This window comes from Schistocerca piceifrons, chromosome 6 (genome assembly GCF_021461385.2).
Source record: "Schistocerca piceifrons isolate TAMUIC-IGC-003096 chromosome 6, iqSchPice1.1, whole genome shotgun sequence".
Classification (NCBI taxonomy): Eukaryota; Metazoa; Arthropoda; class Insecta; order Orthoptera; family Acrididae; genus Schistocerca; species Schistocerca piceifrons.
Window position 1 is genome coordinate 570388358 of NC_060143.1, and position 14328 is coordinate 570402685.

The window sequence follows — 14328 nt, forward strand, 5'->3', positions numbered from 1 at the left end:
GAAGAAGTGACTTTTATGACGAAGAAATCGCCAATGAAAAAACTGACCCAGAACCACCACAAAATGAAAGTAACAGAAACTTAGTGCATGGACTTGCGAATGCTTCAGTGCCACTTGCAAGAGTTAGAAATGAAGCTGCTCACGTTGGAAGAAATGGACGTAGATGGAGTGTTCAGGAACCTGAGCGACGAGGCCGAACACTAGCGAGAAATTTGGTCACACACTTGACTGGAGTGAAAGGACTGGCTAAGGATGTAAGTAGTCCTTTCTTATCTTGGACTTTACTAATAGATAATGCAATCTTAGACGAAATTGTACTAAGATCAAATAAAGAAATATAATGAAAAATCCAAGAAATTAATGCAAAACAAAGCTATTACGGGATTGTAACCAAAGAAGAACTTTTGGCATTTTTAGTTTTACTTTATTTGTCCGGGATACAACGAGTTTGTCATGCCAAATTTAGAAGAACTGTGGTCTGTTGCTTTTGGATCATATATTTACTGCTCAACTACGTCTTTCAACCGTTTCAAATTTATAGCATCACGCCTGCGATTTGATGACAAAGTCACAAGACAAGAAAGGCAATCGACAGACAGATTTGCAGCAATACGTGGTATTTGGGAAAAATTTGTAGAAAATTGTAAATCCTTCTATATACCGTCAGAGAACATAACAACTGTGTCTGAGCCAGACCACTGAACTAATCGTAATATAACAGTTCATAATTGGTTCAGTTCTGCGCCTTTATTCCACTATATGCTTCAAGATCATAAATTAACTACGGTGAGAACCTTGAGGTCAAATAAAACAGAAAACCAGAGGGAACGTCTTAATTTGCTTTTGATAATGACAAGATGCTCGTTTCATATTCCCCAAAACCTAACAAAAATGTTTTGTTGTCTTCTACGCATCTCAGCAAAGAGATTGATGAAACCACGCAAAAACCAGAAGTTATTTTATCATTCATCAAAAAGAGGGACGGATTCATTTGATCAATGATGTCATTCATACACAGTTAGCTATTAAGAAAGTGGTATGGAGTGATGGACCAATGTGGTGTAAATGCCATGGTCCTTTACAATTTGCAGCCACAAAACACAAATATGAAGAGACGTAAGTTCTTAATGGGGTTAACACTGTCAATGATAAAACCATATATCCAAGCAAAGTTGGAAGTTCTTACACTCGGGCGAAGTATCCTCCAACTCAATTTGTGAATACTGGGTGTGCAAAACAATGAAGCAGTGATTCGCCCACGAGATGATGGACCAGCTCTTCAGAGTCGATGTAACTTCTGCCCCAGAAATAAACACAGGAAAACAAAGACTACATCTATTTGCCGCGCGGGATTAGCCGAGCGGTCTAGGGCGCTGCAGTCGTGGACTGTGCGGCTGGTCCCGGCGGATATTAGAGTCCTCCCTCGTGTGTGTGTGTGTGTGTGTGTGTGTGTGTGTGTGTGTGTGTGTGTGTGCGTTTGTCCTTAGGATAATTTAGGTTTAGTGTGTAAGCTTAGGGACTGATGACCTTAGCAGTTAAGTCTCATAAGATTTCACACACTTTTGAACATTTTTGAACATGGATTTTCTGCAAAAGGTATACGTGTGACGAACGTCATGTCAAAGTCTGCTAAGGGTACAAGAACTGAAAATGTAGGATGATCATTGTCCAGGATGAGCCACACTATTGTTTATACTTTGAATTTGGTGTTTTTTTGTAAATATACTCCGTATTTTATACTTTTATTGATTTATTATTGCCCTAAATCCATTACAAAAAATCCTAAATTTACCATGTACATATTGTACAGAATAGTACACTAAAGGGTTTATTATATAATAATACATAGAGTATTACTTGCCATCTAATAATTTTATACACACACAACAACAATAACCTACAGACAATAAATATGTGGGTAAAGTTATATGTACTTGTATGACAACATACCATTAAAATTGGGGTGTTCAACACCCTGGAGTGTCTGCTGTGTTACCATCTAGTAAGTGTTTCTCACTAGTTGAGTACGTCTTGTTCTGCATTCTCGGTGATAAGTCAGATGACTCACAGATGATGAAACCGCCACACTCCCATCCCCTCCCCTCCCCTCCCCCCCTTCACACGCACACGCACACGCACACGCACACGCACACGCACACGCACACGCACTCTCACTCTATAATGTCTGGATGCCTAGACTTGTTACTCTAATTTAATGATTTCGTGGTCTCATTAAGTGCAACCTTTCTTCATCAAGATCAGGGTTCAATTAAACTCGAGAGTCCACGATTTCCAAAAGGATTTTGACACAGTACCACACAAGCGGTTTATAGCGAAACTGCGTTGTTATGGAATATCATCTGATTTATATGACTGGATTCGTGATTTTCTGTCAGAGAAGTCGCAGTACGTAGTAATTGACGGAAAGTCATCGAGTAAAACAGACGTAATTTCTGGCGTTCGCCAAGGTAGTGTTATAGGCCCTCTGCTGTTCCTTAATTTTTAACATTTTTACGCAGCGACAGCAACTGATATTGTTTATATAAGAATATACAGCCTACAGTTGCAGGTTAACTTTACCGTTTACCCAGGTTTCAACGTTAGTAATAACGTCTTCTTCAGAACATGAAATAGTATTTAAATGTTTGCCTAAAACAGGCCATGTCCTATGTCAACTTTATAAATCTTGAGGCATAACCATAAGGTTTTGTCACTTCTATTAACAAACTGTAGAGTCTCTAGTCACACGACGAGGCCCATACAACGGACTTAAAAGTGAATCTGCTACAGTTTGTCAATAGAAGTAACAAAGCCTTATGGTTATGCCTCAAGATTTATAAAGTTGACTTAGGACATCCTCTGCTGTTCCTCGTCCATGTAAACGATTTAGGAGACAATCTGAGCAGTCGCCTTGGGTTGTTTGCAGATGATGCTGTCGTTTATCATCTAGCAAACTCACCAGAACATCAAAACAAACTGAAAAACGATTTGGAAAAGATATCTGAATGGTGCGAAAAGTGGCTAACGACGTGTGGCGTCATCCACACGAATGCTAAAGGGAATCCGTTAAACTTCGGTTACACGATATATCAGTCTAGTCCAAAGGCCGTAAATGCAACTAAATACCTAGGGATTAAAATTCTGAGCAATTTAAACTGGAAAGAACACACAGAAAAATGTTGTGGGGAAGGCAAACCAAAGATTGCTTTTTATTCGCAGAACACTTAGAAAATACAATAAATCTACTAAAGAGACTGCCTACACTACGCTTGTCGGCCCTTTTTTTACAATACTGCTGCGCGGTCTGGGATTCTTACCAGACAATTAAGAGTACATCGAGAAAGCACAAAGTAGAGCATCACGTTTGTATCGTCGCGAAATACGGAAGTGAGTGTCACGGACATGATACAGTGTTTGGGATGGAAACCATTTAAACAAAGGCGTTTTTCGTTACGCAGGAACCTTCTTACGTAATTTCAGTCACCAACTTTCTCCACCGAATGTGAAAAATATTTTGTTGACGCCGACCTCCATAGGGAGAAACGATCATCATAGTAAAAAAAGTGGAATCAGAGCTCGGTCGGTAAGATAAAGGTGTCCATTCTTTCCGTACGCTGTTAGAGTGGAATAATAGAGATCAATTGGGAAGATGGTTCGATAAACCCTCTGCCAGGCACTTATGTGTGATGTGCAGAGTATCCATGTAGATCTAGCTGGAATGATATTTCTAATAATGTTCCTCACTTAAAAGATGCGTAACGAAATCAAGCGAAAATGTAGGAAGTGAACATATATGAAGATTGTTCCGCGATATCTGTCCTTTAACTACGTGCTTAAGCTGGTCGCGCCATATTATCATTGAAAATACCAGCGGTAGATGCAGTGACCTTTGTTTCATAACGACGAACAGCGGAAACACTACTACTATGACCTATGAGGCTGTGGTACAGATAACACTATCACAATTTTTCGTTTAAACTTTTATTCTCTTCATGGACTCGTAACGACACATAGGAAGCACGTAATCAGTTTCTAAATTTAGCTGTATACATCATCTGGGCTAATGTAATCCCGTAATACGTGTAGGAAACGATGTTAGGAAAAATCCTGAAGGATTGACCGAGATAGAGATTTTTATGCGAAAATCTCTCTTCCGTACATGCAAGCAGAGATCTATGGAAATATACTGACTACCTCCGTGGCTACGTATTTGTGAGCGTTCGACCTCAAATACCTGCGTACAGATACTTGCAAATGTCTGCCTGTTGTGACTTACTCCAGAGACGGGTTGTGTACACTTCGCGTCTTGTGGCCAGTTTACAGGAGTTGTATTTGTTTGTGTTGGCATACAGTCAGTGCACTAACTTTTCGCGGGTTATTCCACAATATTTGTTCTGTGCTATGTATTTCCGACCTTTGTTTTCTCAGTTCGGCTGCCATCTGTTCTGCTGCAGAGCACGATGAACGCATCACGGACGTTCCTGAGCTCACGAAACGATCGAACCTGTAGTCATGTGCGAGGCATCTGTGGATCTAATACTCCTTTAATGTTAAATTGGCAGTAAATATCTTAATACTATCTTTAGTTGGTCTAGTGTTTATGCAGTGATAGGATAAATCAGAATCCTCTCCATTTATTAAAATTATCATTAATTGCGATCTGTTGTCATTGCACGGGGAATGTGCCCTTGCTATAATTTTCCTGCAGTTATGACACCTCTTTGACTTAAGGCGAGGCGAGGTCGTGTATTTAGCCTTGCTTCCTCAGTAAAAGTCCAAAATGCCGAAAGGTGTTCTTAATTAAACTAGGCTTGAGGGAAGACTTCATTTACACCAGACTGCTAATTCATATGATTACAAATTACTTTCTAGAGTATGGCCATTCTCCAGTACAGGGTCTTCTCATACGTATCGAACAAAATCAAAATTACATGCATAACTGTGCGTGGCGTGCAGTTTTTTGTTACATACTTCGGAGGGTCACGTGTCTACATACATTTGTGTGCTGGAGAGGGATCACGCACTAGAAAGTACCTGGTGCTCACTCCAACAAACAGCCTGGTGAAAATGATGGTGTTTCTTTTTAATTAATAGAGTCTGTTGATATCCGTCCAGAACAGCTCAAAACCACACGTTCGTAACTTTCCCTCTTGAGGCGTTCAAATAATCGTATTGGCGCGATTGAGACTTTTGAATATTCAGTTCCTAAACTAGTGCAAGAGAGGGAAGCTAGAAGTAAGTAGAACCGGGTCCTGCTAACTGGGAGCAGATCTGGTGAATGCAGTACTGGCTGTGCCTAATTATCTTTTTCTTTCCGCGCGGACTACCGAGCGACAGGTGTTTTGAAACCAGGAGCATTGAGCATTGAACATTGAGCATTGTGCATTGTTGTTGCGGAGGTGAGAATCTTGGCTTTGCTAGAGTTTAGTTCCTAATTTTCGGCCCGCCTCATGCATGTGTTCATCACTTCCAGACGGTAACTGTGGTATCTTAGAAAACAAATTTGCGTTTGGGGTACAGCGTCCACCACAAAAGAAAACAGGGATATTGTGTTTACTTTGATTTTCATCTGTTCCGCTTCCAGAGGTCGTGATGTTGAAGCATCCAAAAGCTCTACTGTTGCTTGGTTTCTCACAGCTCCAACTGTCTCCAATTATACTGATACTGAAAAGAAATGAGATGTTCCCACATTCTGTCACGTCCGCAGCAGCAGAATATTGTGAAAAACGGTTTACTTAATCAAGTACATAGACCTAAACAACGGTTCAGTACTACCGAACCGGAAATAAAGAAAATGGTAGCTGAAGGCTTCAAGAAATCATTCAAAAAATGATCGAAAAGGCCTGTAAAACAGAGAGCTAGACGCGAATCTCATCACCACCACCTTTGCCTCCCTAAGAAAGAAATTAGTTTATTTTGGATCCCCCATTAGCACAGCACGTGGAGTGATCATCGCAACTTTTGTTAAATTTTTGATCATTTGTTACACTTCCATTGTTCCTCCGGGTCTTTATGGAAAATAGCTGCAAACTGGTATCCATTAACGCTGTTATGCAACACTGTACGAAGATTTACGTCGTCGCACTCCCTCAGTGGTTCTGTCAGTAGTGTATCACGCTTTGTCAGTCCGTGTGATTTCGATAAAACAGTTGTCAACGTACTATTGGTTACGTGGACGACCAGGGTAAGTAGTATTACTAGCCCCACAATGACTTGTGAACACGGAGAGGGGTCGTATCTGGATCCAATCTTTGCGCCAGTTACCAGACAACTACTAAAAGTGAAACTTCCTGGCAGATTAAAACTATGTGCCCGACCGAGACTCGATCTCGGGACCTTTGCCTTTTGCGGGCAAGTGCTCTACCATCTGAGCTACCGAATCACGACTCACGCCCGGTACTCACAGCATTACTTGTGCCAGTACCTCGTCTCCTACCTTCCAAACTTTACAGAAGCTCTCCTGCGAACCTTGTAGAACTAGGCCTCCTGAAAGAAAGGATATTGCGGAGACATGGCTTAGCCACAGCCTGGGGGATGTTTCAAGAATGAGATTTCCACTCTGCAGCGGAGTGTGCGCTGATATGAAACCGAAGCGGGCGTGAGTCGTGCTTCGGTAGCTCAGATGGTAGAGCACTTGCCCGCCAAAGGCAAAGGTCCCGAGTTCGAGTCTCGGTCGGGCACACAGTTTTAATCTGCCAGGAAGTTTCATATCAGCGCACACTCCGCTGCAGAGTGGAAATCTCATTCTGGAACTACTAAAAGTCCTGAGACGCTCTTCGGATCTGGCACCTAATATAATTTTCATCTATGAAATAGTTTTTTCCATAAAACATACCAAATGGTACTTGCCCTTCGGATGTTAAGAGGATCCACCTGTAGACGTCAGAGTCAGTTCTCACGCAGGCGGCAGGGAGGCAAGCTTGTACCACTCTCGATAGGACCACAACTAGCAAAGCACTGCGCTTTACAAACCGATCTTCGTTTGAATAATGTTTCACATTTTAATCACATTTTTCTCTAGGAAAAATTATGCTTCCTAGGCAGCTAGCAACTATGCAATGAAATTGCTCAAATAAGGTGCCAAAACAAAAAACAAAAAATGCGACCAAGATCATTAGTGTAAGAAAGTCTTCCAAATCTCCCCAGAGCGCCGGCAATTGTTTCTTTGAAATATGTGGCAAGTAGTAGCAATGTGCTATACGGTCTTGTCATATCCGTTGCAATGTCTGACGAAAATTCCAAACGCAGGTGTCGCAGTGACAAGCACCTTTTCGCAGAGCAGCAGTGTGGACGCCAGCAAGAGCTGCGCAGACATCCGTCTTATATAATTGGCCTCGGTCACTTGTCGGCCCTGCCATAGGCGTTACTTCTCGAGTATTACGTAACAGCGATCGGTGCGCTTTCAGAAGCGTTGACTAAAACATGACCTCTCTGCAATACCTGTCACTAAATCTTGGTGTCGTAAGACTACAGTTTTGCCTTATACGAAAATGAAAATAAATACGTAATAAAATAATAGGCCGCCAATATCACCTCGCAAATCGCGCGCTGCAATTCAGTCGCAATCACGTAGAGCAGTTTGCTCCATTCACGAAATGGGAAGAAAATAAGTTATCAGTAAGATCGACCGCATTGCTGTTGGGGTCGTTCTAAGATTCACGGTTGACGCCTATTTCCAGATGAAACAGATGAAAAAGAACCGGTCAGAAGGGCGTCAAGTTATCACTCCCCAAATTAGACAAAACAACCTGATTAGACTCAAAATCGGAGCGATGCATTGAATACCTACCGATGCTTTGCTTTCGGAATCAGCGTAGATATTGCACGATTCTAAATTGGACTCCATTCGGCTAAACATATACTCGGAATATCCAAACTTAGAGCCCCCAAGTATAAAGGAAAGTAGTAGATCGTATAAAAATTATTCCAAACTGTTGCTTCTGTTTCTAAGGGAAAAATGTGCTGTGCTAAGCAGGTCTTTCTACTCAAGAGGAACGAATCTTAACTGTCAAATTCCGAGGACGAATTAGGAATTCTTGTTTTTGTCGGTGACTCGCTTCACGTACTAGAGAACGCAATCTTTTGTTGTGTTTACATAGCTTTACGTTCAGAAACACGTGTATCTCCAAGTTGAGACTATCTGTAAACTGTTTTTCATTTGTATTTTTGTTTTGGATAAAACAAATGTTGATAACGGAGTTGTTCCTAAACACGTGCAGTGTGTGAACAATAAAGCGCAAATTGGAGTTCGAACGTATTAAACAAGTCGTCTTTAAGACAAAGACTCGACATATGACGGATCAACCACTACGATACGAAACAAAATTTTTTAAAGTTATTGCGTATTATGAAAGTAAAATTACAAAGAACAACCCGGCCACTACAGGTTTCCTGAAGATGTATTTTGAATGAAGTAATACACACACATTCCTTTATTCAAACGATCGATTGCGGTCATATGCAATTAATTTAACAACTTTTTTACTGTCGATGGATAAATAAATAAAATAATAAAATCAAAGCTACAATAAATCGTGCTAAAGCGTAATGATACATGCACGAAGGAAAGCTAAATACCAATAAAAACAAAGAAAAACTCACTCAGCCGTTTGTCACATAATACTGAAAATCGTGTCTTATCAGCGAGAACTGACTGATGAGGTTCGATGTTCCTAAGGAAATTTAGTGACAGGTATCCACGTTTCTCATTTAAGATTATTTCTGTGTTTTGTGTGAAAAGTAATAACGCGCCATAATTGATAAGTTCAAACGGATCAGTCCACGGAATTGAGTAACTCTAGCTTATCCAGTGGCGATCCAAATTTCGTAGCCCAAAAGAGGATCGCGCCCTGTCACCAGTCGTCGTCTGTTTGCTGACGGATTAGTCGTACTTCCGTGCCTACAGCGGAGGTCGCCTGCACGGACGGCACACGAGGGACTAGCAGGCGAGTTTGGTCACAGCGAGACTGCAACGCCACGAGTCGCTTCAGGACAGAGTACACACGTAGCGTTACTGGAAGGCAACCACTGTGGAGTGGCACAGTAGTAGTCAGGCTATGTGGCTGCCATACAATAAAGCAATGATTGCAATGAACTGGCTATAATAAGAGAGAGTATTTTAAAATGTTACTACTGACTGAAGATTCGTACATTCAGATGAGAGGGGTCTCGACAGACATCAAATCGTTCGCTGGTTATGGGTGTCAAAAGTTCTCAATGGCCACATTCGAACAAGAACACTACCACTGGAACAGAATCACAAATTAGTTTGCCAGTGATAGTTTCCTGCGTCATTTGTCTCCCGATCCAATTTCGCAACTTCGTCGTATCACTCCACTCCCCGCTAGCTGCATCTCATTCACCTCGGCAAAAAGAATTCCACAGACGAGTACAAACCGGCTGCATCTACGGCAGGCTGACACCAGCCGTTGATAGGGTTGTGAACACGTGCGCACTGTATAATTCTCGTACAACGGCGAGATCGCTGCGAAGCGGCAGCAATTGATAACACAACTCTCTCTTCGCGTCTTCGCGGTGAGTTCACAGCCTCACTGCCTTAGAGATGATACAGAACGTGTCATCACTTCTGTCTCTGTGCTGTTCATTTTTGGACCACAACCTACGACCAGCTTAGAGACAGAAGTGATGACACTTTCTGCAGGACCTGACCATCCTTTTGTAGGACAATGCTCAAGCACGAGAATGACGTCATCACAGTCCCAGACGACTGTCACCGTGACTTTTGTGGTGAATGTGGATGATGCCACCCCATGGACTGCCTTTTTTGTTTCCGGTGCAAATTGGTGAACCCAGCTTTCGTCCTCCGTAACGATCCGTGAGAGAAAGGTGTCTCCGTCAGTCTCAAAACGCTCCAATAATTCAGATGAAATGGCCTTTCTTTGAATCTTGTAGCCTTTGTGCATTCGTGAAACCCTTCGTGAGCACTTCTTTCAATATGCGAAAGTCTCGATGATTTGAGACGCACTTCCAATGCTGACCGACAACTGTAGAGCCAATTGTCGAGTTGTGATGCGCCAGTCGGCATGAATGATGGCATCCGCACGACTGAGCATGTCTGGAGCAGTGGCTCTGACAGGACTTCTCGAGCATGGCTGATCAGGGAGCTCTGTATTTCCTGAGGCTATAACTTTCTTTACCCATCACTCAACTGTACTATCAACTGCAGCGTCGCCATACACTGCACACAAATGTTGATGGTCGTTCACCACGGTTTCTTTTTCTGCACACAGGAATTTAATAGCAGCACACTGCTTGTAACGTGAGTCGTATGTAGACGCCATTTAGACGTTGCTCTGCATCAGACAACGGTTCACAACGTCACCGGCGCACAGAACAAACATCAAATTTGAAGCACCGACGAGGCCGTTTTTCTATGTATATTAATGGCTTTTAAAAAAATGAGTGGCATTACTTACTGAACTACGCTCGTAATAGTGGCATATTCCATTAGTAGAAAAGGTTTCCGCCTTCTTGCACGGAGTAGTCACAAGATCAGTTTCGTCATTCTTGAAGTAATATTAATCTGTATTGATGTTCGCAAGGTGAATAAAAAAAAGTGGATGTAGCATTTCATTCAAGACAGCGATATATAGGACTTCAGCTCTGGTTGCGATTTCCGTCGGCCAGTTTTTGTGCTGCCCGTTGTAAGTTTTTTTAATTGGGCGTTTCATTTTCTGTGTGGTCGGCAGGTTGTCGAAGAGCGCTGCCGTGTCCGGGGCAGCCCTGGAGGTGTCGCTGCCGCTGATGGACGCGACGGACAAGGCGTCCAGCGAGAAGCTGCAAGTGCAGACCGCCAGGAGCCGACTCGCCAGCTCGTCTTCGTCGTCGACGTAGCCGCGCCCGCCCGGCGGCGCGTCCCCAAGTGATGCCGACTTCCTCGTCTCCACCAGCACGCGAGGACATTCGCCTGAAACACTGTTGGGTGCTACTCGGGAACCACGTCGGTGCAGCAGCCGCCTACAGCCGGTGCTCCTGAGCTACCGCGGTTATTACCCAGCTGAGAGTGCCATACGACGAACCGGCTAGGGCAGTTAGTGGTCCGAGCGACTCAACTGTAATCTAAGAGATACGGAACCAGGGTGCTAAAAACCGACAGTGACTCAGAGAGAGACTGAGAAGCAGTTACCACGTCACAGCTGTTAGTACTGGGCGTTTCGTCGTTGTTGTTTTTTATTTTCTTCACGTTAGGTTGTTATCTTTTTTCGAGAAGTAAACAGATATTCAGTGTACATACCTAATTTACTAGTAATTCACTGATAAAATTACAAGTATATCGGATAGCAGGGTATATCATTTAAGTGCAGTGTGCAACGATTTGTTAGAATCAAAGTGTTTCACGCGACACAGAAAGTACTGAGGATTCGATTTAGTACAAATGTAATGTGACATTACAGTAATTATCAGTGACTCTTGATGTAGAAAATTACATTGCAAATAGAGGCAAAATGTGTTGGTGAAAGAACTGTTTGGTAGTGCTTGCAGCTAACGGGCTTGATCGACAAGCACTCCAATAAAATTATTCCACACTGTCTATCAATTACACCTCTTTCCCCCGTTTCCACGGTCTCGTGGTTGATATTTGTGTCTAACCATAAAATATGGCATTTCTTAAGTGTTATTGTTGAATGTTTCGTTATTGTTATTCTGGTGATTGCTGCATTTCCAGCAGATTAGTTGGGTCAGGTTTCCAGTTAACAGTAGAAGTATTGTGGTTCAAGTTCAGGTAGTCCTGCGCAACGATAAGATGACCTTATTTGGATTTACTGTGTGAAACGTTTGTTGTTTTTTCTCATATAACACATGATCTAGTGATGCGTACTGAAGTGCGTCTCTCTGTAGTTTCGAACAAAACTGGGAATAACATGCTACATCGTAGAGAACTCAAGCCAATAACTAGCGACAACTATTTAACCTGTTTACAACAGCTAAACTAAGTAGTGCCAAAGACTTGCGGCGTTTTAGTGTTCTACAGCAAAGATACCTGCGAGGATCGAAAAGAACAACTGAATTCTAATCATTGATATTTACCTGGAAAATGTAGTTTTGTCGAGAAATGCCACATTATTTCATATTTTATTTATAAGAAGACTTACTCTTTCAGTAAAGTCTGAATATGTCCAAATTCCAAGTCTAACAGAACATCTTAAAATGTCCGTATGCAACACTCGAATTTTTGCTTAAAAAAAAGTATATCCTGGCCGTATCAAGTTTTGCTTGTTAACACCTTTATAATTACCACTATCAAAAGCAAAATTTACTTTAGTGGTCGGCAACCATCCAAAATTCAGCAATATAAAATTCGCATTTATTTCATAACCGAGTTGCTGTTTTCATATACGTCACGTCTTTTCGACGATTCCGATATTACGGACTGCTCAGTCATACAGTATTTTCTTTAAATCACAAGTAATACAATACAGTAACTGATAACCTTATCTACGCTGTCATTTCTACTCGAAATTAATTTAAACGGCTGAAATCTTCTTGTCATTAGATCATGCCATAATCGGATAAATGTCCTGTATGTCGTACCTGGACCAAATATGTTCTCCATCGTACCACAAATGGCACCACTTTACTTGAGATAAGGGGGGCTACAAGGATATATAGTACACAGGGAAAATTTACTTGTAATGGTCCAGCTTATTCCTAAGAAACAATAGTAACAGTTACCTCTGAAACCAGAGCCCTCCCATACCGTTGTCACCACCCATATAGCCCTGCAAGTCGCCAAGCTGTTACGTTACTCTGTAGTTCCTGGATAGAAGCCAGGACTCGCAGAGCTGTGGCAAACATCAGAACTTTTAACATTCGCCTTGTTAGCACTGCTGAGGCAAACTGATTGCCTTTTATGTCAGTAACAAACACATTAATTGGTGTGGCACCTGCTTCACTAACTACTTTTCCATACTTAGTGCAGAGAAGAAACGGTATCTTTTGTTAGTATTACTTTCCTTTACGTCTCCATACCCTCTAACGCGCAGGAAAGGCCAAACCTTCCTGCCGGTGAATTAGAGTTCTTGTCGAAATCATTTGTACTCACTTTGAAATTCACTGTTTGTCGATGATCGCTACTGAAAAGAGGCCTTATTCTTAAGGCCAGGTAATGGTATAATACAGTACCAACCATTTCCATTTTTAGGCTCTCGTAATTTATTAGGTCTAGTTCAATTCATTAATACTTTTTGCTCTAGATGTCAGCACCTCAATATATCCCTTAAAGTTATGATAGAAAAACAGCCATATTCAAAGAGATAAGTAATGTAATATGAATACACATGGCACTACCAAAAACTGACGATAGTATAACATAAGATACCACCCGAAAATGAACTTATGAGAAAAGAAAACGGTTGTCAAATTGCTTGTCTTAAATAATACAGAAATAAATGGAATGTGCATGTGGCTAGGGCGTCCCGTCGTGTAGACATGTCCCCTGGTAAGTCTTTTTAGTTGCCGCCACTACGGCGAGTTGCGTGCCGATGAGGATGAAATGATGATGAAGACAACACAACACCCACTCCCCAGGCGGAGACAATCTCCGACCCTGCCGCGAATCGAACCCGGGCTCCTCGCATGGCGTTCTACCTCGATGACCATTCAGCTATGCAGGCGGGAAATACACAAATAATCGAGAATTATTAAAGTCTCCATTTTATTAGTAAACAAAGCGTACATTCAAATAATAGTTCCTTGTTTACACTACGCTATCTTCCTGTGGATATGCGTAAGTTAACAAAATTCACTTCCATCAGAAAATTGTTTTCCAGTAACATTTCCGCTGCTCAACTGGTAACGAGTTTTCGCCATAATTAAGAAAGAACTGTCAACGTATGTTCTGAACGTGGTGAAAATTCCATTAATGTTAAACGTCACAGAACAAAATCGATTGCACGTACCATCGTTGTTCGTTTAGTTTCCAAATTGTGTACGTCGAAATTAACAACTCTTGTACAAATAATTTGTAGTTAAGTCCCGTCTGAGAAGTATTCGTCCTGTAATGGTACAGAAATGTATTACTTGTTGTATTTTTAAGAATTTTGAGTGTATTTTGTAAAATGTTAATAAATGATACGTTTAGAAATTGTACAAGTGTGCGTTTATCTTCCAGAAATTCGTTCTACTCATCCATATCACATCAGTTGATTCAGATGTAGACTGTTGGAAGGACATAGTTTGAAATAGTCTGTGAGAAAAAGAAAAAAGGGTGAATGTAAACACCATGCACAAGCTACTTGATTCTCTTGCTGCAGAAACTGGTGTGTGCCAATTCACATTTAAAACTGATATCGTAAGTCTCAGACTGTT

At 41.6% G+C, this 14328-nt stretch overlaps 1 protein-coding gene across 2 annotated transcripts in view; it reads left to right on the forward strand.

The window, feature by feature from the left end:
- Positions 1–14109, forward strand: part of LOC124802522 (protein croquemort-like) — a 286085-nt gene extending 271976 nt beyond the window's left edge. For both annotated transcript variants that reach the window (XM_047263365.1, XM_047263364.1), the window contains exon 10: positions 10710–14109. In XM_047263365.1, coding sequence (XP_047119321.1) covers positions 10710–10854 — 145 coding nt within the window. In that variant the 3' untranslated portion in view covers positions 10855–14109. The remainder of the gene's footprint in view (positions 1–10709) is intronic.
- The last annotated feature ends 219 nt before the right edge of the window (positions 14110–14328 follow it).